General features: G+C 36.0%; 2 protein-coding genes across 3 annotated transcripts in view; both read right to left on the reverse strand.

Annotated features, from left to right (window-relative positions):
- Nucleotides 1–3,129: 3,129 nt before the first annotated feature.
- The window catches only part of LOC127868809 (uncharacterized), a 44,671-nt gene continuing 19,874 nt past the window's right edge, over nt 3,130–27,926 (reverse strand). The window contains exons 10-18 of the mRNA XM_052410887.1: nt 27,623–27,735; nt 26,918–27,012; nt 26,339–26,378; nt 25,956–26,054; nt 7,644–7,739; nt 6,073–6,216; nt 5,431–5,484; nt 4,757–4,842; nt 3,130–4,374 (exon numbers count right to left, since the gene is read on the reverse strand). Of these exons, the coding sequence (XP_052266847.1) occupies nt 4,038–4,374; nt 4,757–4,842; nt 5,431–5,484; nt 6,073–6,216; nt 7,644–7,739; nt 25,956–26,054; nt 26,339–26,378; nt 26,918–27,012; nt 27,623–27,735 (1,064 nt within the window). The 3' untranslated portion in view covers nt 3,130–4,037. The remainder of the gene's footprint in view (nt 4,375–4,756; nt 4,843–5,430; nt 5,485–6,072; nt 6,217–7,643; nt 7,740–25,955; nt 26,055–26,338; nt 26,379–26,917; nt 27,013–27,622; nt 27,736–27,926) is intronic.
- Nucleotides 12,429–18,847, reverse strand: LOC127868808 (nuclease SbcCD subunit C-like). 2 transcript variants are annotated; one of them, XM_052410885.1, is made up of 4 exons: nt 18,767–18,847; nt 18,175–18,262; nt 15,411–16,788; nt 12,429–12,764 (listed from the first exon to the last, which is right to left on the reverse strand). In XM_052410885.1, exons 3-4 carry the CDS (start codon nt 16,768–16,770, stop codon nt 12,760–12,762), a joined length of 1,365 nt encoding a protein of 454 aa, XP_052266845.1. In that variant the 5' UTR covers nt 16,771–16,788; nt 18,175–18,262; nt 18,767–18,847; the 3' UTR covers nt 12,429–12,759. The 2 variants fall into 2 exon arrangements, with proteins under 2 accessions (XP_052266845.1, XP_052266846.1); XM_052410886.1 differs by lacking the exon at nt 18,767–18,847 and having other exon boundaries at nt 18,175–18,585.

Here is a 27,926-nt window from a genome sequence, read left to right on the forward strand (position 1 = left end):
AGGTCAAATATATGGGTCAAAATTGCTCATGTAATGTCACTTCTGCAATATTGAAGCTAGCAATGTTATATTTGAAATGCACGTGTATCTCATGGAGCTGCACATTTTGAGTGGTGAAGGGTCAAGGTCATCCTTCAAGGTCAAACGTCATAGAGGGGGACATTGTGTTTCACAAACACACCTTGTTAAGAACTTGTTTATAGTTTAAGTAAAATGACCGATACAAAGTACAATATTCAATTTGGTAGTTTGTTACCATTTTATCCATCCCATTTTCGAACTTTTTTTACATGATATAATTGTGCAATATAGTTGTCTGTTTGTTGTTCATATTTTTACCTTTTGCTTAACATTTTGTTTAAACAAATCTAAAAGTAAGGTAAGAAGATTGGTAAATATTGGTTTGATGTATATATTTATCATAAGGTTTACCTTTCCTTCCATTACATGGAAAACACACAACAATTTTTTGTCTTTGCTCTTAGTTATGAATGAAATACTGTTGATGGTCAATAAATTAAAACATACAGACATTGATGGAAATGCAATTTGTTAACCTGTGAACATGTTAAGTTGCAACAGACAAGCAATTGTTCACGTTTGAGGAAGGAAAAAGGTTTTGAAATCTTCAAATTGAATTTAACAATTGAGATACTCACTATTTGATACTAGTATTCAAAATTGTCTAAATTAAAATAAGGTTTGGCAGTAAAATGTGTAGTACTATTTGAATGTTGGCATTACTTGTTTTTATGTTTGTGTCTTTATTTTCTGGGTATAATTATTATTCAAATTATTGTTTCTGTTTTGCATGTTTTACAAATGGTTTCTTTCGCTATTCAAATTAGTGGGCCTTCTTGGGTACTTTTTAGTAACATTCTGAACAGACTTATATTTGGACTTGTTTGTCTATCAAATAAGGAATTACTCGGAGTTGTTTTTTTAATTTTTCAAAATTCAATGTTCTTCCATCATTTTTTTAATGCAATTGTTTCATTTCATGAATTTATTTGTTTTGTGTATACATTTTAGCCATATATTTCTGGTTTGCTTCCATCATTTTGTATGGATTTGTGTGTGTGTGTATGATCAAGAGTTTGTAACAGGGGTTTTAAATTCTATGTATCATTTTCACAACAAAAAAGGTCAAATGTCTTCTTTCTTTTTTAAAACTGTCATTAGCAATGTCAATGACACTATTTCAATGAAATCATTTAAACCTCAGTGTACATAGTTGCCTGAAGTATTACACTGACAAACAACAGTATAAGGTGGTACACTGGAGTAACGTGTTTGCTTTATGGGTCTGTTAGCATTTCTTGATTATTTTCTTTACATTCTATGCCCTTTCTGTTATGTCAAAGGCCCATGTATATTAATAATTTTGTGTTTCAATGTGCTAGTTTGTTTTCCGTATGGACCACTTACTTACTGATCACTGCAAATAGTTTGTTAGAAATCTGTGTTGACACAATTTGTCATATGTAATGCAGGTTGTTATCATTCCTGTATATGATACACACTTTTGTCTTATGAATAGTTAATGCAGAATCACCAGTTACAATTTGAGGAATTAAATGTTAACCGTTCATTGCTTTCAGGATAGATAGTTGTTTGAAACGCAATAATGACTTGACTAATAGCAAATTAATTATCGATCATGAATCATAATGTTATTTTTCACCTCAAGGATTTATGAATGAAATAAGAGAATAGATTTTTTGATTGAATGTTAGTATTAATCTTCATTTAAATTTACTAGTATAAACTGTACATATTTGATAGTCAGTTGTTATGTTGTGTATTAAAATAAAATGTGATACCAGCGTAAACGTGTTGTTTATTTTTAAATTAGTGTAATCCAGATTAGTATTCATTGTATATATCACATAAAATGAGTATATTGTAAAATAATGTTCATAGATTTGTCCTTTTCTCTATATGAGTGGTTTAGTTTGTAAATATGATAAGAGTTCAGTAAGAGCATAGTTACCAGTCACTATTTTCTAAAATGGAAAGTGCTAAATAATTATGAATTACACAGGCTAAATATCAACCATTGACATCACCACCCTGATTACACACAGCTAAGTTCCAAAGTGCGCTAGTGGTCTATTATATTTCCCCGATGACACACGTAATTGTTTAAAACTGCAAAAACAATAAACCGTCCGAGACGGGTGATGCTCCCCAAAGTGTTTTTTTGTCACAATATTGCACTTTATATTCAGATAAAAGGAAATGTCTTGAGGGCACAGTAGTTGGGGGGACAAGAATTTTTTTTACAAAATTTTTTCAAAGGGCCATAACTCTGTGAAAAATCATCCGACCAGAACCCGCTGATAATATGCACATCTCTTGGTAGTGAAGCTTCCCATAAAGTTTCATTGAATTCCGGTCATTAGTTGCTGAGAAACAGCCCGGACAAAAATTGCACTATATGTACAGAAAATGGATAATTTCAAAGGGCCATAACTCTGTGAAAAATCATCCAACCAGAACCCGCTGATAATATGCACATCTCTTGGTAGTGAAGCTTCCCATAAAGTTTAATTGAATTCCGGACATTAGTTGCTGAGAAATAGCCCGTACAAAAATTGTGCACCGACAGACACACGGACGGACAGACAGACGAAGCGGCGACTATATGCTTCCCCCAAAATAAATTTTGGGGGAGCATAAAAATTGTTGTTGTTGTTTTATGTCAATATTTACTCAGTTAAAACTTACTTTGAGAGAGATAAAAATTATGTTGAAATGTGTGCACCCTTCCCCTTTGGTCTGTCTTATAGCAAACTTCTTATTTTCTTGAAACTAAAAATATGTCAACACCATAAAGTGTAGATATGGATGACACTTCATCCCAGTGATCCAGAATTTTCAAAATGCATGTCCTTTTTGTAATGACAAAAGTAGCAGCTTGTTTGGTTCGGAGGAAATTAATGTTAAGGTTTGCATGCTCATATCTCTGTAACTACATGACCAAAAGTCAGGCCAGGGATTGAAAAACATTATACCAGGATTTGTATTAAATGCCTAATCTTAATATAGTTCCATTAATAATGCTGTTATTCAGTTTGAAGGAAATGATGTACAATGTCTCCCTGAGAGGAACAAAGAAATACATCACATTATCAGGCAGTGCATAGAAGCCATGTGAAAATGTGTCTAATGCCTTTCTACAGACCAGTCTGCACAAGCTGTCTGGTCACAAGCTGTCTGGTCACAAGCTCTGATCACAAGCTATGGTCACAAGTTATGCTGTCTTTTTTAAAATCAAGCATGGTTTTGTGGTCTCATTAGCAGACAGGGAAGCTCCTGAATGGACCACACAGATGCGCATGCTGCTCTGGAGCTAGCTAGATCCATATGGAATAAACCCATTTTCACATGAAGCAGCTCATACAAGATTAGCATGTATTGCACTATTTTATTTTTCAATGGTTAACAACAAAAAATCAAAAACATGAATATTACAAAACATCAATTGTTCAAAGATATAATAATCATGACCTGAGCAAAATATCTGCAAGCTCAACACTTTAATGACAAGACTATTGCCAAGCAATATATGTTCCCTACCCTGTTCCACCATTGTCAGAAATATATTATTCTTTATGTGTTGCCATAGCAACCATAATTTTTGACATAGGAACAAAATGAAATGATGTGCATATGTCCTTATTGCCATCTATCCATGTTTCAAGTTTCATGAACAAATATTAAGAACTTTTAAAGTTATCACAGGATCGAGAAAACGACCATTTTCAGCAGTATTTCTAGTCTATTTGTTGCCATAGCAACCATAATTTTTAACGTAGGAACAAAATGAAATGACATGCATAATGTCCATATTGCCATCTATCCATGTTTTAAGTGTCATGAAAAAATATTAAGAACTTTTAAAGTTATCACAGGATCCAGAAAAGTGTGACAGACTCACAGACAGACAGACACACAGAGCGAAAACCATACGTCCCCTCTGGTGAAACCGGTAGGGGACAAAAAAAGGTACTAAGTGTGAAACCATCAAACAGTTAAACAGTATTGCTATCTTTTTGAGCATTCAATATTTTTGAAAGAATATTCAAGTTCCCCTTCTTTCCTTTCAAAATCACATTTTGATTCTTCAGCAGCTGCTCTTTGCGTTCCAACTTCTTCTGATACTGATCCATCTTTGAGGTCGCAAACTTTTTGTCAGAGTTCACGACCTTGAATGACTGCGTAGTCCCTTCTGCTAAATTAATGTTGCCACCGAGTTCTTTGTGATCGCAGTAGTACAGAATGGCATAGTTGCCAGGGGCCTGGTTTAGAGGAATGTCCCAGGTCACTGTGACCTCGCTCTCAAACAACCCCTTAGACTCCCATTCAAACCTGCAATGAACATCTTATACAATAAAACAATGTTTTAAAAATATTTAATCTAAGTGTGTTTGGTTTAAAAAAACAACTGCATGTGCATATTTTGCTAAAAACAAGGACAACTTAGCTTTTTTGGGGGCGATGGGCATGGGGGGAGGTTTAACATATTGTTACTTGAAGATTTTTGTTGTGAATAAAAGACTTTTTTCTATTGATCACCCCCCCCCCACACACACACACAATTTGTGTTCAATACCACTATGTAACTGACTGTAACAGACTTTTTAATGTTATAATAAACCTACACAATCCAATAAATGTTACTTGATGCAATGATTTTCATGAGAGATTAGTAGTTGTGGATAATTCACAACAGCCAAGTTAGTTCGCAAACCTGGTTTCCCAGTGAGCATCTGTGTAGACCGTTGTAAAGTTTGAGGTGTTCACCTGGTACTGCACTTTCAGGAATGTGTCTTCCAGCTGAAGTAGGGATGCAATGTACTTGTACATGCAAGAGGACAGACTTGGGTAGTGTAGGGCTTAACCCTTTGAATGCTGGGAAATTTGTCGTCTGCTAAAATGTTGTCTGCTGAATTTCTAAAATTAGCATTTTCTTCGATTTTTTTCAAAGAATACTATCAGAATAGCAATCAGTTTGGATCCTGATGAGACGCCACGTTCCGTGGCATCTCATCTGGATCCAAACTGTTTGCAAAGATCTTCAAAATTCGGTTCCAGCACTGAAAGGGTTAATATTGCTGTTTAACAAAATGCTGCCAATCTATTTCAGTGCACCAAGTCAAAATTTGTCATACATTTATGAATTGATTTAATATTCACTTTTAATTATCTGTAACAAATGAGTTACAATAAAAACACAAACATGTACTTCAAAAATATTTAATGTTAAAATACTAAGTAAACATCTACATCTTTAAATGACCAACATAAAATGCTTGCAATCCGTTGAGAAAGTGGTTGGCAAACAAAAGATCTTCACATTTTAGCTGCGAGATAATGGGTTAAATTTTATAGAAGCAAATATTGTGACTACAAACTTCAACTTACCCTTAAGTTGTTTCTTGGGTTGGCACCAACAAACTTTGCTGTGACCCTCTCCCCCTTAAAAAGTGACTACAATAGTTAGCAATCTGACATATACTAAAGCTAAAAACATACTTGATCAATCTTTCTACTTGTCTAAGGTTGTTTGTCCAAAGATTGTTTGGATTGGTTGCTCCTATCATCGATGTCCTGTTAGCTAACACATTAATTAACTTATAAATTGGTAAAAATCAATCCTTGTTTGGAAAATAGTGATTGGTTAAATTACCTTATATGGAGCTTAACTTAATCCTTGGGTTCAACAATTTTCAAGTGTTCTGCAATTGTGTCAAATAAATACATTACACCTTGGATTAAGGTCTCTTTTATTTGAATATTATGTTAAAAAACATGAAAACCCCATTTTCTCTTGAGTTCTGAATTAAATCTATTACACTTAGTTGTTAAAAAACATAATTCTGATGTAAATAAAGATGATGCTAAAATTCCACAGTTATAGCAGTTGCAGTGTACAAATTTGCTGTACCACGAATATGCTGTTACTATGGGTGAAAGCATTGAGATTGAGGTAGTCTTACATGTAGCTTATACATGCACTATATTACCCCTCCCTGCAGGGTCATACAACTACAAGGATTGTCGTACCTGCTTGTACACAGCTCCAGGCTGCTGGGTGCACTCGGCAAAGGACTTTCCGAAGGGAGCTCGGTCCAGGATCACAGGGGGCAGAAAACTGATCTGCTTAGAAATGAGGTCAGGAGGGTTTGGGCCTGGGGCCACAGGGCTACCCTGGAAAACAACAAGTCATGTCTATTAAAGACATTGTTAGTTGCAAAACTCATCAATATTTTATGCTATTAATTTGTTTGTTGATATTGAGTTTCACCATATTTAAGAGTATTATAATCAAACGGCATGTCTCAAAACCTAAGTATACACATTGTGCATAATTACTTTGATGTAAAACTGATTTTTGTAATGTCATTTAAGCTGTGTTGTGTGGAAATGGCTATCATGCAATATTTCTGCAGTCTGGTCTGAATCTAACATGTCCACTATAAATTCATAATAAATTATGTGATCTCATTAGCCGACATTATGAGTCCTCCTCAGGGTATATGAATGCAGAGGTATATCTAGAACTACATAGTCCTGATATGCACTAAGGAAATTTTTTTAAAGGATGTTGATCTACATGATGGAGGTCATATCTAGAGCTTAAAGTTTGGATATGCCCTGAGGTACATCTTCACATGACACAGATCATGTCGTTAGTCACACTGTTTGCATATTCTAGGCCCATTTTTTCCCAAAGCAGGTTATGTCTGGAGTTACCCTGTTTGGAAATTCTAGGACCATTTATCCAAAAGCAGGTCATATCTGGAGTTACACTGTTTGGATATTCTAGGTCCATTTTTCCCACAGCAGGTCATATCTGAAGTAACACTGTTTGGAATTTCTGGGTCCATTTTTTCCCAAAGCAGGTCATATCTGGAGTTACACTGTTTGGATATTTAAGGCCCTTTTTCCCCCAACCAGGTTGTATCTGGCGTTACACTATTTGGATATTCTATGCCCATTTTCCCCCATAGAATGTCATTTCTGGAGTTACTCTGTTTGGATATTCTAGACCAATTTTTTGCCCATAGCAGGTCATATCTGGAGTTACACTTTTTGGGTGTTCTAAGCCCTTTTTTCCCAAGCAGGTCATATCTTAAGTTACACTGTTTGGATATTCTAGACCCATTTACCCATAGCAGGTCATATCTGGAGTTACACTGTTTAGGTATTCTAAGCCCCTTTTTCCCATAGAAGGTCATATCTGGAGTTACCCTATTTGGATATTCTAGCACCATATTTTCCCCATAGCAGGTCCTATCTAGAGTTACCCTGTTTGAATATTCGACGTCAATTTTTCCATGCGCAGGTCATAATTTTTTTGGAGATGTTTAATGTGCTGTAAGGCCCATTTTTGCCATGCATATATCATGCCATCTATTTCATGTTATAAAAGAGGAGAGCTAATAACAACATAAGGTTGAACTGTTACATAAGGATAAGTTTGCGCAACACATAGACATGAAGCACTTGTCTAATGGTTTTGTTGTTCTACTTCTTTGCTAAATTAATGAAAATTAATACTAGATTTACCATGTATTTTTTACCACGGCTTCATGCAAGAAAGCAAATGACATTGTAAGGATATCTCTGATTACCATTGTCATTGCTTTGGACAGGTTCTTGTAGACATTTATGTATGCCTCCAGGGTGTTTGGTCCATAAATTGTTGAGCCTCCCTCATATCTTTGCTCCTGTTAACACAGTAATACATAATAATGTCAGAACGGATCCAGAAGTGTTTGTTGAGTTGATATGTTCATCACAGTAATACATAATAATGTCAGAACGGATCCAGAAGTGTTTGTTGAGTTGTTATGTTCATCACAGTAATACATAATAATGTCAGAACGGATCCAGAAGTGTTTGTTGAGTTGTTATGTTCATCACAGTAATACATAATAATGTCAGAACGGATCCAGAAGTGTTTGTTGAGTTGTTATGTTCATCACAGTAATACATAATAATGTCAGAACGGATCCAGAAGTGTTTGTTGAGTTGTTATGTTCATCACAGTAATACATAATAATGTCAGAACGGATCCAGAAGTGTTTGTTGAGTTGTTATGTTCATCACAGTAATACATAATAATGTCAGAACGGATCAAGAAGTGTTTGTTGAGTTGTTATAATCATCACAGTAATACATAATACACTGCAACGCCGATATATCGCGGTTGTTGGGATCCAAAGATCGCGAGCGCGATATATCCGGCGCGCGATATAAATCGAGAAATGTCTAACTAAATTGTATTGCGGCTAATTTGTCAAATTTCCCCACTGTTTTCATTTTATATACGGCGATGCTACATATTTTTATAGTAATAATTGCAAACCAATTCTACAATAAACATTTTTCATTACTACATACGTATCTGTATTTATCATAAAAACCAAAATGTAAATTATATTTTTCATTTTCTTGTACGATCGCTCGCGAAACAGTTCAAAACAAAAATTATTGCCTTAAAAAACGTCTTAAATATAATTGTGCATAGATTCGAATTTACCTTTATAAATAGTCCCAATGATAAAACTGAAACAGCGTAACGGTAACGATATAGCGTGTTTGAATTATATTTTATTAAGAGGAAATGTCAATGCCACATAATTCGCGAGATACCGCGGTACTTTAGTTGAAATTCACAACGAAACTTTTAATGGAAATTTAATTATCTGAATGTTGTACCCGCTACCAAAGGTGGTTAGCGTGTGGCTATGCTATTAATTAGTGAAAACATCATTTTGAATGATAAATAATCATATAATAACGAAAAATTAACTTTTCTGAAAAAAAATATTTCACTATCAAATATATATATAACAAGGTATGCAACTCAAAATCACCCCATAACGGGGTGCATCGCTTTGAACAGCCATATCTTCATCAATTTTGCAGCGATTTTCACGATTTCGGTCTTATTCAACGCAGAAATGAATTTCCTTTCTGGAAATGTATATGTCTTGCAATATTTTTACAAATGCTGGGTCAACTTTTAAGAAATAACACGATACACAACACGCATGACCCAGTTGACAGTGATCATGTATTCTTTATGAATGAAATCTTCAGTTGTAAAGACACACCTCCGCATTGGACCAATGAAATCACTCGTATGTTTAAAATGTCAGTTAGTTGAAATGTATGTAAACAAAGGTTTCAAACGGCGCTGGACAGTTAGTCTTGATGCAGAATGTAACGACAAGAACGGTAATAATGTTTTTTCATACGTTTTATTGAATTATGGTATCGAACTACATGAACTTTATAGGGAAGTTGCCCTTTACTCCGTGAAGATTTCAGTCTTAAAGACAGCATGATCACTGTCAACTGGGTCATGCGTGTTGTGTATCGTGTTATTTCTTAAAAGTTGACCCAGCATTTGTAAAAATATTGCAAGACATATACATTTCCAGAAAGGAAATTCATTTCTGCGTTGAATAAGACCGAAATCGTGAAAATCGGTGCAAAATTGATGGAGATATTGCTGTTCAAAGCGATGCACCCCGTTTTGGGCTGATTTTGAGTTGCATACCTTGTTATATATATATTTGATAGTGAAATATTTTTTTTCAGAAAAGTTAATTTTTCGTTATAATATGATTATTTATCATTCAAAATGATGTTTTCACTAATTAATATTATAGCCACACGCTAACCACCTGTGCCCGCTACGAAACTTTTATTCACAAATAAATACACCCACGCCAATTTTCGCGCGCTTTTTATTAGAACAAAGAAATTCATGACCAGTACCGAAATTAAACGATTTATATACCAGTAAACTGCCATTATTACCTTTGAAATGACACTAATTGGTTATTTGTTAAGTGTTAAAAACAATCCCAGCCGTGTGTACACAGCACTGTCACTTATCGACTGTTTTTCACGCTTCACTGCGTGCCATAGTAAGCCGCGACATATAGGGTGTTAATACTTGCTAGAACCGGTTTTTTTGCTTAAGTTAGCGAATTTTCAGATTAAATCATGACATTTAGTGATCATGTTGTCGGATTTTTGGGAGCCATAGCCAAAGCGCGATATATTGGACAGCGCGATATAACGGTCCGTGATATATCGGCGTTGCAGTGTAATGTCAGAACGGATCCAGAAGTGTTTGTTGAGTTGTTATGTTCATCACAGTAATACATAATAATGTCAGAACGGATCCAGAAGTGTTTGTTGAGTTGTTATGTTCATCACAGTAATACATAATAATGTCAGAACAGATCCAGAAGTGTTTGTTGAGTTGTTATGTACATCACAGTAATACATAATAATGTCAGAACGGATCCAGAAGTGTTTGTTGAGTTGTTATGTTCATCATATGTTGTTGTTTTTTAAATTGTGTACATACTGGTCATGTACGTAATTCCGGCCACTTTTGGGACTATTTAAGAAAAATCTTAAGTGTTAGGCAACTGGTTGAAACTAAACTTCACATATATAATCCTGGGTTCAAAACTCACCTAGCATGAAAATTTAAATAGAATTAGATCGGTGAATATTACTTAATGAACAGAAAATGATGACATGTAAACTATCCATTTTCGTAGGTTAAATGTACCTAAAAAATCGGCCACTTTTCAGTTTGATCTGCAGATAAAATTACAAAGCAATATCTTTTGACAAATGTCCTCAATTTCAGAGTATTAATCAATGTTTATACTATTAAAATTTTTGACTTGAAATTTAAAATAAATGCTAAATTATTATACCAGTTACTCCCCCTACCTATTTTAATAAATATAAACAATGGGAAACTGCTAATTCATAAAAATATTTGTTTTTAATGTGTTTAATAATAAATTTTTTCAAACATAGCTAAAACAAATTTTTTAAATAAAATTCATTTTAATTATTAAATACTTACCTGTTATCGTATGCTTATACTTTCCAAGGGGAAATAACTCATCCGGAATTTTAACTGGGAATCCGCCACCTCAATACCGTAATACAGGCCAGGTTAAACATAGTGCAATGCAACCTAGCCAAAAATCGGTAACCAACCCTCAATATTCTTTCAATATATATACAAAAATATTAATCGAATAGCGGGGTGGGAGGTGGGACTTACCGATAACAGGTAAGTATTTAATAATTAAAATGAATTTTATTTAAAAAAATTGTTTTAATGTCATAAATACTGACCTGTTATCGTATGCTGATTTTGCAGCTGCGGTGGGAAGGTTCGTATATATTTTCCCAACACAGTAGAACCCATAAATAGGGTTATCAGCTAATGATATCAAGTAATCTTCGTTAAAACGGTATTAATTATGACTTCTCGGACAGAGTAATATGTCTATGTCGTAAAGAAGACACTACCGTTAGTGAAACCACAACAAGCCCAAACGTATACAAATTGTATTGTTGGCACTTCAGAAAACGAAGATAAAAAGATGACAAGGTGGTCGGATTCCTCCAGTAAACAGCTTAGAGCACGTCAAAAAGTGGGGTGTGATTAATATATGCCCACAAAACAGACAGAGCTCTTAATTCATGCGGTCAGATCCTAAAAAGGAATGAATCCTTAGATAGGATAAGATTAACTTTCCTTAGTCGAGGTCTAACCCCGAGAAATAGAAGCCGCAGACACATCTCCCCCCCCCCTTTTTTGGGGGAAATGAAGAGTGTCTTTGAGAACCTCGAATGGACTTCTGACTAACACTGCTGAGATAGAACTTCAAAGCCCTGATTGCCCAAAGAAGTTTATCCTCATCTTCATGACTACCAGTTTAAGAAAACTTGGAAACTTGAAGGTAGAAGCCATATAGAGGACTTGATATTAAGCAAGGAATCCTGGCTGACACAACAAAGTGAAAACGACAATAGATCCAACTGGAATTGGTCGTATTCAACAGAAAAAGCATGAATTTCACTTCTCCGTATCGTAAAAGCCATAATAAGAAGGAAAACCGTCTTAAAATTATATTGGAACTGTTAATAAGCCTGATGAAAAAGGTTCATAGGGAGCTCATTAAGCATCCCAACATGTTACACAAGTCAAAACCGCTTAAGAAGGTAAAGGAACGAAATACATAGTGTTGACGTTCCATAGTTTGGATCAGTTCCAAAATAGGTAAGACAGCACAGAGTTGCGATGACTTACACAAAACAAGGTATACGAAAGCATAATCTCTATCCTTTGATGAAGAAAAGAACAAATTTCTTATCATCAAGAAAAAGATGAGAAAAACCTCTATGTATCTAGCAGAGTGATTAAGGTAATAACTATGCTCTCAATTACCCAGTAAAAAATTAATTTCCATAGAACCTTTATACAGTTCTGATGGAATTATCCTTGCACAAGTAACAAGGATTGAAACTCTAACAGAAAAACGTTCTTCTGTAGAGATAACTAAAAGTTATTAATGGTAGGGAGTTCAGGGGGGTAAGGATATTTCATTTATATGTATTTAAGACTGTAATTTTCATGTAGAGCTATTCTAAACTAGCACAACAGTACAAAAATTATGAAAATCGACCAACAACTCTCCGAGTTATGGGATTTTAAGTACGTTGAGGGTACGCATATTTTGGTGACATAAAAAACCTTTTCTTCATTAACACATATGCTTCCATTATGGCACCAACATAGACAAAAACACACATAGTTTATGCTGTATTTGTCCATATTTTACATAAAAACCTATCTAAATATTAAAAAGTTATATACCAAAATGTTTGTCGAGTTCGGCCGCATCAGTTCATTTACCCTAAAATTAAAAAAAAACAAAATGGCGTCCAAGATGGCCGCCAAAATGGCCACCAACGAAAGAATTTTGGTAAAAAAGACGCTATTTGTGCAATCAAATCAATTTTTTTCCTTTAAACAATGATGGATGAACAAGATTTGAATGTTTTAAGTAATGTTTAATGAAATTCAAAGTTTTAAGCAAAAAAAGTCTGAATAGGGAAGATGGCCGCCTTTTTTAAATGGCGGCCATCTTGGATTTTACGCGAATCATGATCTTGTTTGAATATAGCCATGTGACATATCAAATAAAAGGAAATTTTAAAAGGTTTTCAAGTATACTATTCAAAATGACATTGTACCCATAACACTCATTAAAACAGACAGTTTACACACACATTCAACTTTCAACAATATCCCAAAATCACAATGTCGGTATTCTGTACAATATTTTTCAAAGATAAAAATTACAATATATCAAATCACAATAATATTTTTTTAAATCTTTGTCTCATTATATTTTTCTCGCTTTTTTCTCTTTATATTTTTTTATATCAATGGTATTTCATTGTTTTCATGTTTTTTCTTTCTATTTTTTTGAATACATTCAGTATTTTTTGTTTACAATTAACACATTCTTTTACATGTATAATCATACTTGTACTGTAGTACAGGAAAATGTTGCTATTAACATCATAATTTTGCATTCATAAACCAAGACTTCCAAATTCTTAAAATAAGTTCACATACTTATGAAATATATAATTTGTCTTAGTAGCAACATTTTACTGTGCTCATTATAGCATAGTATACAACTACTAGTACTACTGCAATATTAGGTCTCCATTTTTTAAATCTACCAACAAGGGAAAAAACCACACTTCCTCATCTGACTCTAAGTATCTAATGTTGTACTCAGTTTTCATAACATCTTCTGTCCTCTCCTTTACTGAATCCACTACACCATCAAACCATTCAGTTCTTGAGGTTACTTTCAGTTTGTGTTTAACTGACTTTCCTACCAGCATATCTGGCTCCTTCAGAAATTTGGAAAGATTATCTTGTGAATTTTTCACAGTAACCTTTTGCCGAGTCTTGGACAATTTTTCAAACACTTCACTTTTCTTCGCATCAATTTCTGTAAGCATATCATTCAAGGGCTTGTACGACAAACCAGACTCTTTTTCAATTTCCTGATCCGCACCAAGGTTAAGTTCTAAAATACACCTGAGATTTTCTTTTAATTCAGTTATTGAATATTTCACTCCTTTGGCGCTTTCCTGAAAAAGCTCTCTTGACCCTCTGCTTTTCAGGACATTCTTGTGAAATTTGATCTGTATCAAGATTGCCTCCTTTACTTTCTTATCCTTTTGATTTTCATTTCTCTCACTTTTTTCAATTTCACTGATTCTTTGGGTCATATTTTCAGCACTCCAAAGTCCACCTGCTTTTGTCAGGTCATTTGTAGCTTTAACTTTTGTGTTGATCTCCTTGGCTTCTTTTGATTCGATTGCTTTCTTCTTATTTTCAAGTTTCTTCTCAATTTCCTGCTGGAGCTTAACTTGTGTTTCCTTGAATTTTTCCTTAACTTTGGGTGCTAGTTCTCTTGCGCCATTTAATATTTCATCTTTTTCATTGTCTGGCAGAGTTGAAATCCACTGAAATGGCCTATTCTTTTGACACATTGTTGTGGTTTCAAGTGTCAGGGCGGACGCAGATGGCTTTGCTCGCAACAGGTTATCTAAAACAGCCATATCCCGCTCGGATATGGTGTTTGTCTTTGGGACATTCTCAGTTGACCTTTTAACCTCTTCAGTGGGGTCCCAATATTTCCCACCGGGTAGCTGTGTTGCACCTTGTCGTTCCAATATGATTAGCATTTCTGCACTGACCAGCTCGACAGCCATCTGAGTCAATGAGTCAAAGACTGAATCCGAAGTTGGTGCAAACAGGGCATCATAGAGCACATCTTTCTTTATTTCCACATTTTGGAAGACTGGTCGTCCCTCCAACACCGCACTCCCATCTTTGGCCCATTGTTCCAATGTTATACGCATTTGGAGCAGATGCTGATTGATATCTAGAATTGAGCCATCCTGTTCAAGGAGTTTCCAAAATGGGCCCTTCAGATACGTTTCCCAATAACTCGCCACTCCAGCTTTATCGGACCCTCTTCTCGTCAGAGCTTTAGCAGCAGTTCTGGCAAGTCTGTATGTCCCAGAACCACTTTCCTTCTTAAAACTGTAAGGGTTATCACCCTCACAGACGGCTCTCTCCATTAACCCCAACCCCTTTTCAGCCTCAATCCCAAAATTAGCCAACAAATGGAGTCTACATGAAAATTTTCCTGTTCTAAACAATTCTTCCTTTTCCTCTCCTGTCAGGTCCTCAAAGTTCTCCATGACTGCGGGAAATAAGGTGTTTCGCAAAACATCCAAACTATCATTCAATCTTCCATTTGTGGCACACTGGTCAGACATGTAATTCTTGATTGAACAAATGAGTTTAGCTCTCACAGTCTCTGTGGAATTTGGGTCTGTAGTGACGGACTGGACAAGATCATCAACAGTGTCCTGAAACGCATTAAAATAAGTGTCGGCATCTCCTCCACCTACTTGCTTAAGACCTAATGTCATACTGTCCCCAGACTTGAGCGTAACTTGAAAACCTTCATAATGGTTGTGGAACTTGGATGTGGCATCCTGGTGCAGGGTGTGTCCTTTATTGTCAGCGGGATTGAAACCATCTAACATGGCCTGTGCAACATGTCTTGAAGAGACCACCTTTGCCTCTGCACTCAACCAACTGAGCAGGGTCTTTGATGGGAGACGCTGGGGCACTTTACCTGTCAGGGCCCTCATGACTGAAGAAATGACGTCCGGTACTTTGTTTAAACTAACATTTCCCTCATGTATTAACTGCATGCAACACTGGCGGATTTCATTGGTGTACTTCCCATTCTCAAATGTTACTACTTCATTGGAATCACTGATATCAATTATCTGTTGTAGTTCTTTGATCTCCTTCTTGTAATCGGCTATTTCTGTGTCAAAATTGTTTTCTATTGTCTCTTTTTCCATTCGTATTTGATGTTTTTCTGTTTTCAAAGATTCTATCTTTTTACCAAGTCTAGAAATACGTTTCTGTAGGTTAACTTTTTCAAACTTCAACCCTTTCACTTTTTCATTTTCCTCCTCTTCCATCAAAGTATCTTCATGTATTAAAATATGTCCCCACAGACTTTCATTTTCTATCTTAAGACCCTTGTTTTCTTTAGCTAGAAGCTCGTTCTGGGAAGCTAGACTTTCAATTTGACTTGCTTTTCTTTTCAATTTTTTATTAACATTTCGTGGTGTGTACTTAGAAATTTTTTCACGAGCAACAGATAAGTCGTCTGTAAGTTTTAAGATTTGAGCTGTTGCTTCCTCATACTTGTTCTGATATTCAAGTATATGCTTCTCCATTTCAGCTTTACTTTTAACACTGGTGTCAGTCAGTTCTTTATAACCGGTGGCAATACTATTTAAAGAATTAAAAGCTAATTGCAAACGATTGTCTTTGAACTTAATTTCATTTTCTAATTCTGCACGGCTTTCTTCAATTTCAGATATTTTTCTCTTAAGATCCCTATTCTCCCTAACTACTGACTGGGTTGTAGCAATTACTTTTTGCGCAATTTCACCTTGGTCATTATTCAATTCATCAACTTTTAAACTACTCTCTAACTTGCTAACAGGCGGAACAAATTCTTGTTGCAAGAACTCTTCGTGCAATAAGCTAGTTTTAGTTTTGTTTCTTTTTAACATTGCTGATTTCTTAGCCACAAGTCCTATTTTCTTTTTCAGACTTTGGAAATCACAATTGCAGTATGAGGGAAATTCATCAATCAACTTTTTAGCACAAGCTGTATCACTTGATCCCAGTGATGAATGTAGACTAAGTACATGTTTGATAGTTGCTAGTTTACTGGGCCTGGAAACACCTATGTCCATGACTGCATCGTCTGACGGAATACACAGTTCCGCCATAATCGGTAAAATGTAGCCCTGAAAATTGTGAAAAATAAATAAAAAAATTGGGCCTGCATTTGTTCATTTTAATTTAACAATTTCGTTTTAGTTCCAGGTCAAGGTCATCTGAATATTTCCAATGTCATAATGTCAATTTACAGGTTTTGATTTTCGACCCGAAAAACTATATAAAAATTTTTTACATAATAAACACGAAAACACAATATTTGCTATAGTCTATAGTATTTATATTTATCTATATCAATCAAGTATGGACCCATGACTGCAAAATGTCTGTAATGTCAGAATTAAAATATAATAAAATTCTCTATAAATAATTCTCACCCTGAAAAACTATATCAAATTATTTTACATAATATAATATTGCTTCAAGCTAGATCGGGACTCGAACCCGAGACACTCCCTTGACTCAATAAAAGACATGCCAGAGATGCTCTACCGACTGAGCTATCCGACTTGTATGCAATAGCAATATTATATTTTGTCATTCAGATAAGTTCAATTTCTGACTGAAATTTATTTATAAGAGGTTTTATTTTTTTTAAGTATGACCTTACTGTACCTTATTGTACCTTGACCCAACCAGTACTAAGATTAAATTTTTTTCCGCAAAGAAAGTTTTTGTTTCTATCCAATACGGTTTTATTAAATTGAACACAGGTACCCAGTTTTTCTTTAAAATAAATGGCTTGATGCTTGAAACGGGCCGGTATGATTGATATTTTCTGCAAAATTTAGTCCAGTCCATAAAATGAGAATACATGTATTTACAAACAAACAAAATATTTCTATAGACTAGTTCAACAGGATATGTAACACATGATATTTGTTTTGCTTGAGAAAGTCATGTATTTAATATGCTAAAATAAGATATTTTAAAATAAATGTTAAACAAATAACAAAAACAAATAACAATACTCACCAATATCCAGAATTGTTTACCCATCAGTAACAAGAAAATCGCCGATAAAAAAAACACGAAAACAACGAACACAACTCTAAATAATTCTGAAACAGATCAGCGTTTCTTTTTGTTGTTGTAGCGTGTCATTAAATTTTTCGAGAGAAGTTTCCGAAAGGGCTTACCTCCGAAATTTGAAATACGATTTACACATGATTATTTTACACCGACATTGTTTTTCAGGACATTTGGATTTTGTTATTTAATTGCAAGTTTTGCTGTTAAATGTTGTTATAATTTAATTTTTCGTTATAAATTGAATGACATCTTTATAAACAACTGGAAAAATTGAATGGTATTAAACCTATCCAGAAAATTTAAGAAAACAACAAAAACACTGTGACTGCTTTCTTACATAACAGTGATTAACACTCACAAATTGGCACAAACTTTATTATCTGAACTCTGCAAATATGTAGCCGCATGCAAAAAATAATTACCCGAAATAAACTTGATGTTAGGATATTAACTTCTTGCCATTTGTTGTACTTGACAACTACATGTTGACTTAGGACAGCTTTTATTTACCTTAAAATAAAAACATCACAAGTCTTGGCCCTCTATATTGCATAATAGTATGTATTTTGTGAAAACATAATATTAATCTTAACAAACTGGCGTGGTATGGCTCATTGTGACAAGTTGAATGCGCTGTCATGATTAAAAATTACCCCACCCATCATTTTTACGTGCTGACAAAACTGTGATCGGTCGATCTGGGATAAATACATGCATGCTGCTAAAAAAATATGTTTGTAAAAACATTATATTTCCTTTTTTAATGATTGCACAGAGCATTGTTGTCGAAGCAATATCTTTCAGCTTCATATCGGCAATAACTTATCAAAATATTTTGCGAGTTGGCAGAGGACGCCATTTTGATTTTTTTTGTCACAACTATCGCAGATTACAGGGTCAAGATAAATCTCGCTCCGGAGCATAATTCAATGCAAATGAATAATCTAAGCATGAAAACAATTTGGACAGGGGTGCCTCTATCGATCTAGACCATGGCCACTCAATAAAACTTACAACTTCGGAAAGTTTGCTTGCAGTTTATTTTTGTTTACTTTATAACTTTTCTATTTTTAATCCGACAAGGTCAGCCAAACAATCGTCTTGAAGCGGTGAATATCCTCTATCGTTCTCATTGGTCAATAATCAGATTTATTTATGTCTAATATGCGGAGAGCTTTTTAAATAGTATGGGTGTCCCCGGCGTGTGCCTAAAATAGCGCGCCGCGGGAAAGTACACTATAACGCATAATCGATTTCACAACAACGACGTCACGTGACTGAACTGCCTATTAATGGCCAGACATGAAGTGGCACATGTTTGGATCAGTAAAAATATGTCTCAGTGAGATATGATATTTGACCTGTGAAGAATTTTCCTGAAAATAATTGTACAGGAGACTTAAAAGGTCGTAGAACCATAATCTCATGGTTCATTAAGTACATTTCATGAAATTATGGCAAAAACTCAGTTATTGCAAAAACTCACCAAGAAGGCAAGATATTCCAGTTTATGTCAATGGACGAATGTATAACAATCGCACACCCTGCTGGATCGATTTCTGTGAACTGCATTGTTGACGTTGTTCAGCATACCGGTATACACTGCGATATACGATCGCATAACGCTAATAACTAGCGTTTGATGATAAACAACATTCTTTGATATACTATGTACACCATGCAACTCGTCTGCAACTTCACTGCCGCGCATGCGCAATTACATTATTGAACCCAACGGAAAATAATAATTCGAAAGAAAGAACTGCAGGACAAAAGGTCCAACAGGGCGTTGAGACGAACTGGTATGAGAAAGACGATAGAGAAAATTTGTTGTTCTTGCAAAGAACGAATAAGTTCCTGATTTCCAGTTACAAGGAGTGATAATATGATCACCTCCGTGTCTGTAAGTAAACCACGACCGATGTGTGATAGTTGAAACCATCACAAAGGAATCGTGAAAATGTGTTGTAAATGAAAAACAGCTAAAAAGAATTTTCGCTTTTCAAGATGTAGATGTGCAGGTGATATTCGTTAGGATACCACATAATTGAGAAAATCAAGATACGTTGTTCTATGTGATCGTCCATAACCTTATCTGCTCACATCTGTATAAGATGTAAGGAAGGTTGTGGTAGAATAAACTTTATTCTTGCCAAAATAATCTTCTAGTCTAGACACCACTGAATAGTGGTAAATAATGACAAAAAGATGGAAATATGTGTCATTAAATAATCCCAAGATTAATACAATTATCTTAATAATAAAGCTGAAACGGACGTAAGAAAAGACGTCTCAGCAGAAGGACCGGTGACCGGACCGGTAAATACCGACCGGTGACCGGAACCATTTGTCAAGGATGGGTGGGCAAAGAAACCACGGCAAGCCGAACTTTCCCACTCCAAACACACTTGAAAATTGGTAGAATAGGACAGTGTTTAACACTTATAAGTTTATGACCTATCTACAGAATATAGCCTCTTCTTGAACCAATAACAGGCGCCTTTAAAATCCTGGATAATACAGGTCGCGAAGTCATCGATTTGCGAAGTACGGAAATATGATTGATAGTGGTACCTCCGGAATCGGAGGTGTGATGGCAGAAAAAGGTGAAAACCCTAGGGGTAACCTTAAGCGGGTCCACGCTTGCCGGTAGAATGCATGGAAGTCTTAAATTCTGACTTGATTAATCCATTTACTTCAAGACTTCTAACCTGGACGAATTCCGAAAGGAATACGACCAGTTATAGGAAGACGGCCTGTTATGGCCAGAAGTGTAATAGAAGAATAACTTTAAGATGAGGTCCCTCCAGATCCTAGGATCTAAGATCTGAGTTCAATAGGTCCTAAGCCATCTACAAGACTGTAGCCGTCAATCTGATAGGCAATCCTATGTATCAGAACTCTTGTTGATTCCAGTAGCTTGAAAATATGCACTGCCGTAGGAGCAATAGAAAAGCAGAAGTCGATACAAATGTCGTCTTGCTAATCCTGCTAGCGTCATTAATGTGTCCCAACTGTTCCGTGACACTGACTGCAAAGTCTGTAGCCGACAGGTAAAGGCGGTTAAAACAATTCATCCTTCGGGTCTCGAACATAAATTAATAGAGGTCAAATAGTAATGTTCGACCTCAATGCTAGTCTCCGAGCCCACTTCAGCCGATCTATCTGCAAGACCAGTAGTCTGCATGTAGCCGGTTGAGATAGAAGTACAAATAACAGATATAGCATGATTTGGTAACCGTCGCCAGTAGAACATCAGTATTGAAAAACACAAAAAGTCATGTAGATTGTTGAATCCATAAAATATAGTATTCAATACAATCATAGCCAGGGGTATACAACTATGTAATGTAGACGATACCCGTGATACTAAAAATTGACCGATGAAAACACAGTGGAATACCGGTAATTGGTAAGTGGTGACCGAACCGGACCGGTCAATGACCGGTAACTGTAGCCCGGTGAACGGACCAGTCATAATATGACCGGTGACGTTACCAGTTAAAGACCGAAAAATGGTGGAATCCATATGGTCTGTTATCAATGTCAAGCACTGCTCGGAAAAGAAGATCATGCCAAAAAAAAAAAACCAATCCGATGGCGATGAGACATCACTTATTCTGACCGGAGACATCACTTATTCTGACCGGTGATCAGTGATCGGTGATATGACCGATGAATGGTGACCGATGTCCGGTGATCGGGACCGGTATAATATAACTGCGTCAGAATGGAAATATCTGGTGCAGAAGAATGACCATCCACGAAGTCATCTGATAATGTTAACCGGAAAACAACGGTAGATTATCAGTATTAATAGGCATAAGTGTCCTTGTAGTCGTAGTGGAGAAAAGAACAGCTTATCCCGAAGCCTGAATGTTAAACGAACTAGTGTTCGTATACAACTACGGCTCGGTGACTGCAACATGTGTGGATGCCATAAGAAGAACCATCACACGTGGAATGGAGACATGATATTCCTAAAGGAATAAAATGGAGAACGTCTATATGACCAGTAGGTTCATAAACGCCTACGTGAGAAGTGGCGACATCCATATAACTTCGATGCCGAAATATTGTTCGGCTACGCTGGAAATATTGTCTTCTACAATATTGTCTCCGTGAGCATTGACATGATCGCTTACGAGCGTATCAACGCCGAGAACTGCTCAATGAAGGAGAGGTATGTTCGATAAATATCCAGTGGTGCTCAATGCAGTCCGCTGATGTCTACGTGAAGGTTGACGACGTCCTCGTTTCCTGCGATGTCGAGATCTGGATCGGCCGAGATGTGGATCGGCTGCGATGAGACCGAGATCTTCTAGAATAACGTCTCCGTGAGTGACGACGTGATCGCTTACGAGAGCCGCGACGATGAGAACTGCTCGACGAAGAAGAGCGTGTCCGATGTCTAATCCTTGATGAAGACGATGTATTCAACGAAGAATAGGAGAATAATTCAATGAAGAAGACCGAGTTCTTCTTCTTGACCGGTGACTGGTGTTATCGGTGGCAGGCCTAACTGATGACTGTTGACCGGTGACCGGAGCGGTGATCAATGACCGGACCGGTGACCGGACCGGACCGTTGACATGACCGGACCGGTGACATGACCGGACCGGTGACATGACCGGTGACCGGACCGGTGACATGACCGGTGACCGGACCGGTTACATGACCGGTGACCGGACCGGACCGGTGATCAATGACCGGACCGGTGACATGACCGGTGACCGGACCGGTGACATGACCGGTGACCGGACCGGACCGGTGATCAATGACCGGACCGGTGACCGGACCGGTGACCGGTGACATGACCGGTGACCGGACCGGACCGGTGACCGGACCGGTGACATGACCGGTGACATGACCGGTGACCGGACCGGTGATCAATGACCGGACCGGACCGGTGACATGACCGGTGACCGGACCGGCCGGTCAGACGTCGATCAATGGTCCGTGATCAACGTCATATCATGACCAGTGTTGTCACCGGATAATGACCGTATGGCGGATGCCAAATGGTCCGGCATTGGTCGATGTCCTTGACCAATGCCATCGGGCAAAGACCGGCTGACGGGTGTCGCCATATGGTCTGATGTTGACCGACTGTCTAAGAGACTTAGCATAGTACGGTCGCGATCGTGCCCGATACCCGGTGACTGATACTGCAACTATCATCCATGATCTGCGAAGTCACCGGGTATTTATCCACTCTTGTTTCTGCGACCATCATGTAGTCGAATATATGAAAAACAAGAGCAAAGCATATTCAACCATAAACTGGTCACAGACCAGATTATCATACGGCACATAAAATCATTATTTGACCATAATGAAAATTATAATAATACTGCCGTAGATCATAAATTAAACAAAAGTTTAATTCAAAACAGATGAAAAATAAAATGACGATCAATTAGATTGTCATACGGAACGTTAAAATCATTATTGCACACAATGGCAAATGATAAACAATCTGTCAATAGAAGAACACGCTTTGCACGATCTCGTAACACATTAGAAGAACATGCTTTGCACGTTCTAGCAATGTATTAGAAGAGCACGTTTTGCACGTGGTCGTTCGCGCCTGAAAACACCCAGCATGGTAGAAATAAACCATTGTTCGATAAAAACAAGCATGGCTTACCTTTTACAAATGAAACAAAATCCATAAAATCCACACAAATTAATCCGAATGAGAAATAAAAAGATAAATAACACAATTTATCTATTCAAAACCCCAATCAACCAAGTGAAAAACAATATTTTAATTCAGAGCCGTAAAAGACACGTATACACCTGGTTGATCCGGAAAGAATATTGAGGGTTGGTTACCGATTTTTGGCTAGGTTGCATTGCACTATGTTTAACCTGGCCTGTATTACGGTATTGAGGTGGCGGATTCCCAGTTAAAATTCCGGATGAGTTATTTCCCCTTGGAAAGTATAAGCATACGATAACAGGTCAGTATTTATGACATTAAAAAAGTAAACACATTTTGTTTGAAAAGTTGACTTCAGTGTTGATTATTAATAAACGCTTATATATAATATTAAAACATGTAATCTAGTAATATTCTTATAAAGGGAGGTAATTCATATATTAAAAAATTATATTTAGGTTCTGATTTGTATGTTTTGAATATAAGTTTTTGTACACTTAATTGGTAAAACTTTAAAGTTTATTAGATAAAATAAAAATAATTTTATCAAATATATTTGTTTCTTATATGAATATAATTGTTGCAACTAATGATGACATCACTCTCCCCATGAGCCAAATATTTCCTGCTATATGTGTGACATTTTAACACAAAAGTTTACAGTGATATGGTCCTTACATTTGCAAAATATTGAGAGTGGGGATGGTTTTCATGTTGATTTTTCTAAATAAAAACAAAATATGTGCGTTAAGATCATGAAAATGATTTTACACAGGTGGCCGATTTTTTACGTACAGGCCGGAATTACGTACATGACCAGTATACTATGAAAATATGTGTTTTAAAAGTTGAAATTTTAAAGACTTATTTTTTTAAAGCTGTGTAAATATATTCCAAAAATATAAATAGTTTGACATTAAACCTTAGGTTACCAATAAAATCCAGAACTATGATGAAAAATATTTTTTTATTTTGAGTCAATGATTCTTAACAAAAAGAGAAATTTAACTGAATGGTAACAGTTGAAAAAGGGCTAAAACACTGTCCAAAGCCTTGAATGAGTTACCTCATTTTTTTACAGACTGAATTTATAAGTGTGATGAAACAATTTGAGTTAAGTCAATACCTTAAGAATTATCTTAAAATCGACCAAAATGAAAAAACAACAACAACGTATTCATAAAGGACAATTAATGAATTATTTTTTTTATATATTAAACTCTTGCCTTCAGAATATGTTTACATATTATATAATAGTTTTACATACATGTGAATCAACTTTGTATTTATTAATTATAGAAAGTCTTATGCTTCTATTGACTTCTTTTTTTGTAACTGAGGGTCACGAATTGATCTTGAAGCCCTCTTGAAATTTAGTGGAACATTGCGTTTCAATGCATTTTCAATTTCAAAAGGAGTGTCACTGTAGATACAATTTTCATGCCTAACAGAAAACAATAATCTTCAGCTTCAGTCCGTGAAGTGTTTTAAGGGGCCATTTCACAGATTTTGGCATGCTTTGAAGTTTGTCATTAAATGCTTTATATTGATAAATGTCAACATTGGGTCTAAAAATCTCCAGTAAAAAAAACAAAAATACAAATAAAGAATTTAAACAAGAAACCGTCGGAGACGGGCGATGCTCCCCAAAGTTTTTTTTGGTCACAATATTGCACTATATATTCAGATAAAAGGAAACGACTTGAGGGCACAGCAGTTGGGGGGACAAGCATTTTTTTATAGAAAATTTCAAAGGGCCATTACTCCGTGAAAAAAATCATCCAACCAGAACCAGCTGATAATATGCACATCTCCTCTTGGTAGTGAAGCTTCCCATAAAGTTTCATTGAATTCCGGTCATTAGTTGCTGAGAAATAGCCCGGACAAAAAATGTGCACGAACGAACACACAGACGGACGGACAGACGAAGCGGCGACTATTTTCTCCGCCCAAAATAAATTTTGGGGAGCATAAAAAAGTAACCCTCAACGGGGCTCGAACCACTGACCACCTGGAGCCATGGAGCAAAAGTCTAACGCTCTATCCACTAGACCATCCGCTCTCATTACATGATCAACGTACTTTTACTTTATATATGCAATCCTCGTACTATCAAAAAATACAATGACAACAACAGAATTCTCCAAATTATTCAATCGTTTCGCGTTGCAACGCTTTATAACTTTCAGGTTTTTAGATCGTCAAAAGATGCACATAATGAATATTTTAGAGCATGGTAAATGTTCATATTACTGTTTCCTCACAAATATCATAACTTAAAGGAACTTTTGCGAATCTGAAACAATTTTTTTGAATTTTGTCAATTTACCAAAGCGTGAAAAGGCTCCTTTAGTACTGACTGGTTGATCACAACAAGGCCAGAAGGCTCCATGTGGTGTTCAGTGGAATTTCTTGATTGAGTTCAAGACAAACCCTCATATAGGCACTGGCTATTTGATATAAGACATGTCCTGGGTCATAACAAGCTCTTGAAGAGCCTGGACTAAGTAGATATTTTATAATGCAGTGCAAGCCTACCTGATATTCTTCAAAGGTCGTCACATAGTCTGCATAGTCATTGGACAGCCCGGCAATCACAGGGATGGGCTTATCAGTAAACCCATGAGCCATGAGGCTCTGCAAGATTGTTTTGTATTTGCTTTAAGTTCTGGTTTTTATTCTGATAATAACACAACATTGTTCTCCAAGATGGAGTTGGAACAAAAAATTAAAAAGACAACATATACATTTGTAAAAGAGTTCAAATAATCAACTAGAAACATAAAAAGTAACTGAACATAACATATGACACCAGAGCCAGAATGAACTAAATTAATTGAATTTGCTATATGAAAATTTACTAAGTTAAGGCAAATGAAATCTATCTATAAAATTATGCTATACAATGGAACTTAACACACCTGTGCAACAGCATCCCTTGTTCTTCGTCCAGCCATAGTTCTAGGCAAAAAGAAATTAAACTAACATAACTAAATTGGAGAACAAACGAAGGTTAAAAAAAAAATCATAATAAAATAAATGCAAAAGAATTGTTAAGTCACTCTGGTCGGAATCTGCTCTGTCTTTTATCGTCACGCAAGGTTTCATGGTCTCATTGTGGGAGTGATCAGCAGGAATTAACCCTTTCCCACTTAGATACATATTTTTACACATTTGTAGTCCTTTGGAAAGTTAAATTGAATTAAAGACCTTTCTTACTAGATTCAAGTTTTAAAGGCTTCATTTCCAACCCTAAAATACTGATGAGAAACAAACAGTATAAAACCTGAAAAGACTGCAAGTTACTCGCAGACTGTTCTGGTTTTATGCTGTTTTTGCTTCTGAGTGGTTAATATTACCCTCGTTATGGGAAAATGAGGACACTGTAGCTTAGGACCTGACTGTGAGGATGTGCAGACTGGTTTGGGGCTATTCTGTTTTCCCATAACGTGGGTTATATTTTATCTTGCTGATCACTCCCACACACTATGTAGACCTACGTGAACTCAGCAGGCACTGCAATCAAGAACAGCTGTCCTATCCTCAGCAGCTGTGTGTCCACAATGGCCGGCTCCCATGCGTATGGGAAGTCCATCTGTAAAACAAATCACACACAAAAACACTATTGTCATTCAGTTCAAACAAAACAAATCACAAAAATAACTCTGTTTTCATTCAGTTCAAACAATTAAATAATTTTGAACTCACAAAAGCATTAGACTTGAAAGCATTGATTTAAGTCATTAGACTTGAAAGCATTGATTTAAGTATGTTGTCAAAGCATTATTTTTTTTCCTTAAACATGCAGATGCTATGTTTGATAATTTATTTTCCATTTTTTAAAGGTTCATTAATTGTGCAAACACAAACAAGTTTGTTTCCATACGATGAAATTGTCGCATTATTTCTCTAAACTAATGATAAATATATATTTTGACTGCACTAAAGAATAGAATAAGCAAAACTTTCTAAGTCATAGTTAAATAAAAACTACTCCAAGGAAAATATTTGTTTATATACTCTTGCATTGTATTGAATGGGTAAGCAATAAACATACAACACAATTTCAGAATCTTAAGGTACTAAAATATTTTTTTTTTTTGATATTCAACTGAAGACCGTTATTATATTTATTATTTATTTGCATCAGAGCTTTTTTAATGTGAAGACCATGTTTAAGAAAGAACACAAAAATTGTTTCTCACCTCACCCGTGTCCAAAAGTATAGGCTTAGGGTGGTGACACTTGATCTGTTCTGCTGATGGATTCTTAATCAGGTGGCTGACAAAGTTCCACACCGGTGAAGGGGAGGTGCTGCCTTAGAAGAACAACAATGACCTTTAACAAAGTTCAACACCGGTGATGGGAAGGTGGTGCCTTAAGAGAACAATAATGGCCTTCAACAAAGTTCTACACAGGTGATGGGGAGGTGGTGCCTTAAGAGAACAATTATGACCTTTGACAAAATTCTACACAAGTGATGGGGAGGTGGTGCCTTAAGAGAACAAT

Source organism: Dreissena polymorpha, chromosome 2, assembly GCF_020536995.1.
Source record: "Dreissena polymorpha isolate Duluth1 chromosome 2, UMN_Dpol_1.0, whole genome shotgun sequence".
Lineage (NCBI taxonomy): Eukaryota > Metazoa > Mollusca > Bivalvia > Myida > Dreissenidae > Dreissena > Dreissena polymorpha.

Coding starts and splice junctions, on each gene's coding strand:
- LOC127868808 (XM_052410885.1), bottom strand. CDS start 16,770: ATGGCGGAACTGTGTATTCCGTCAGACGATGCAGTCATGGACATAGGT.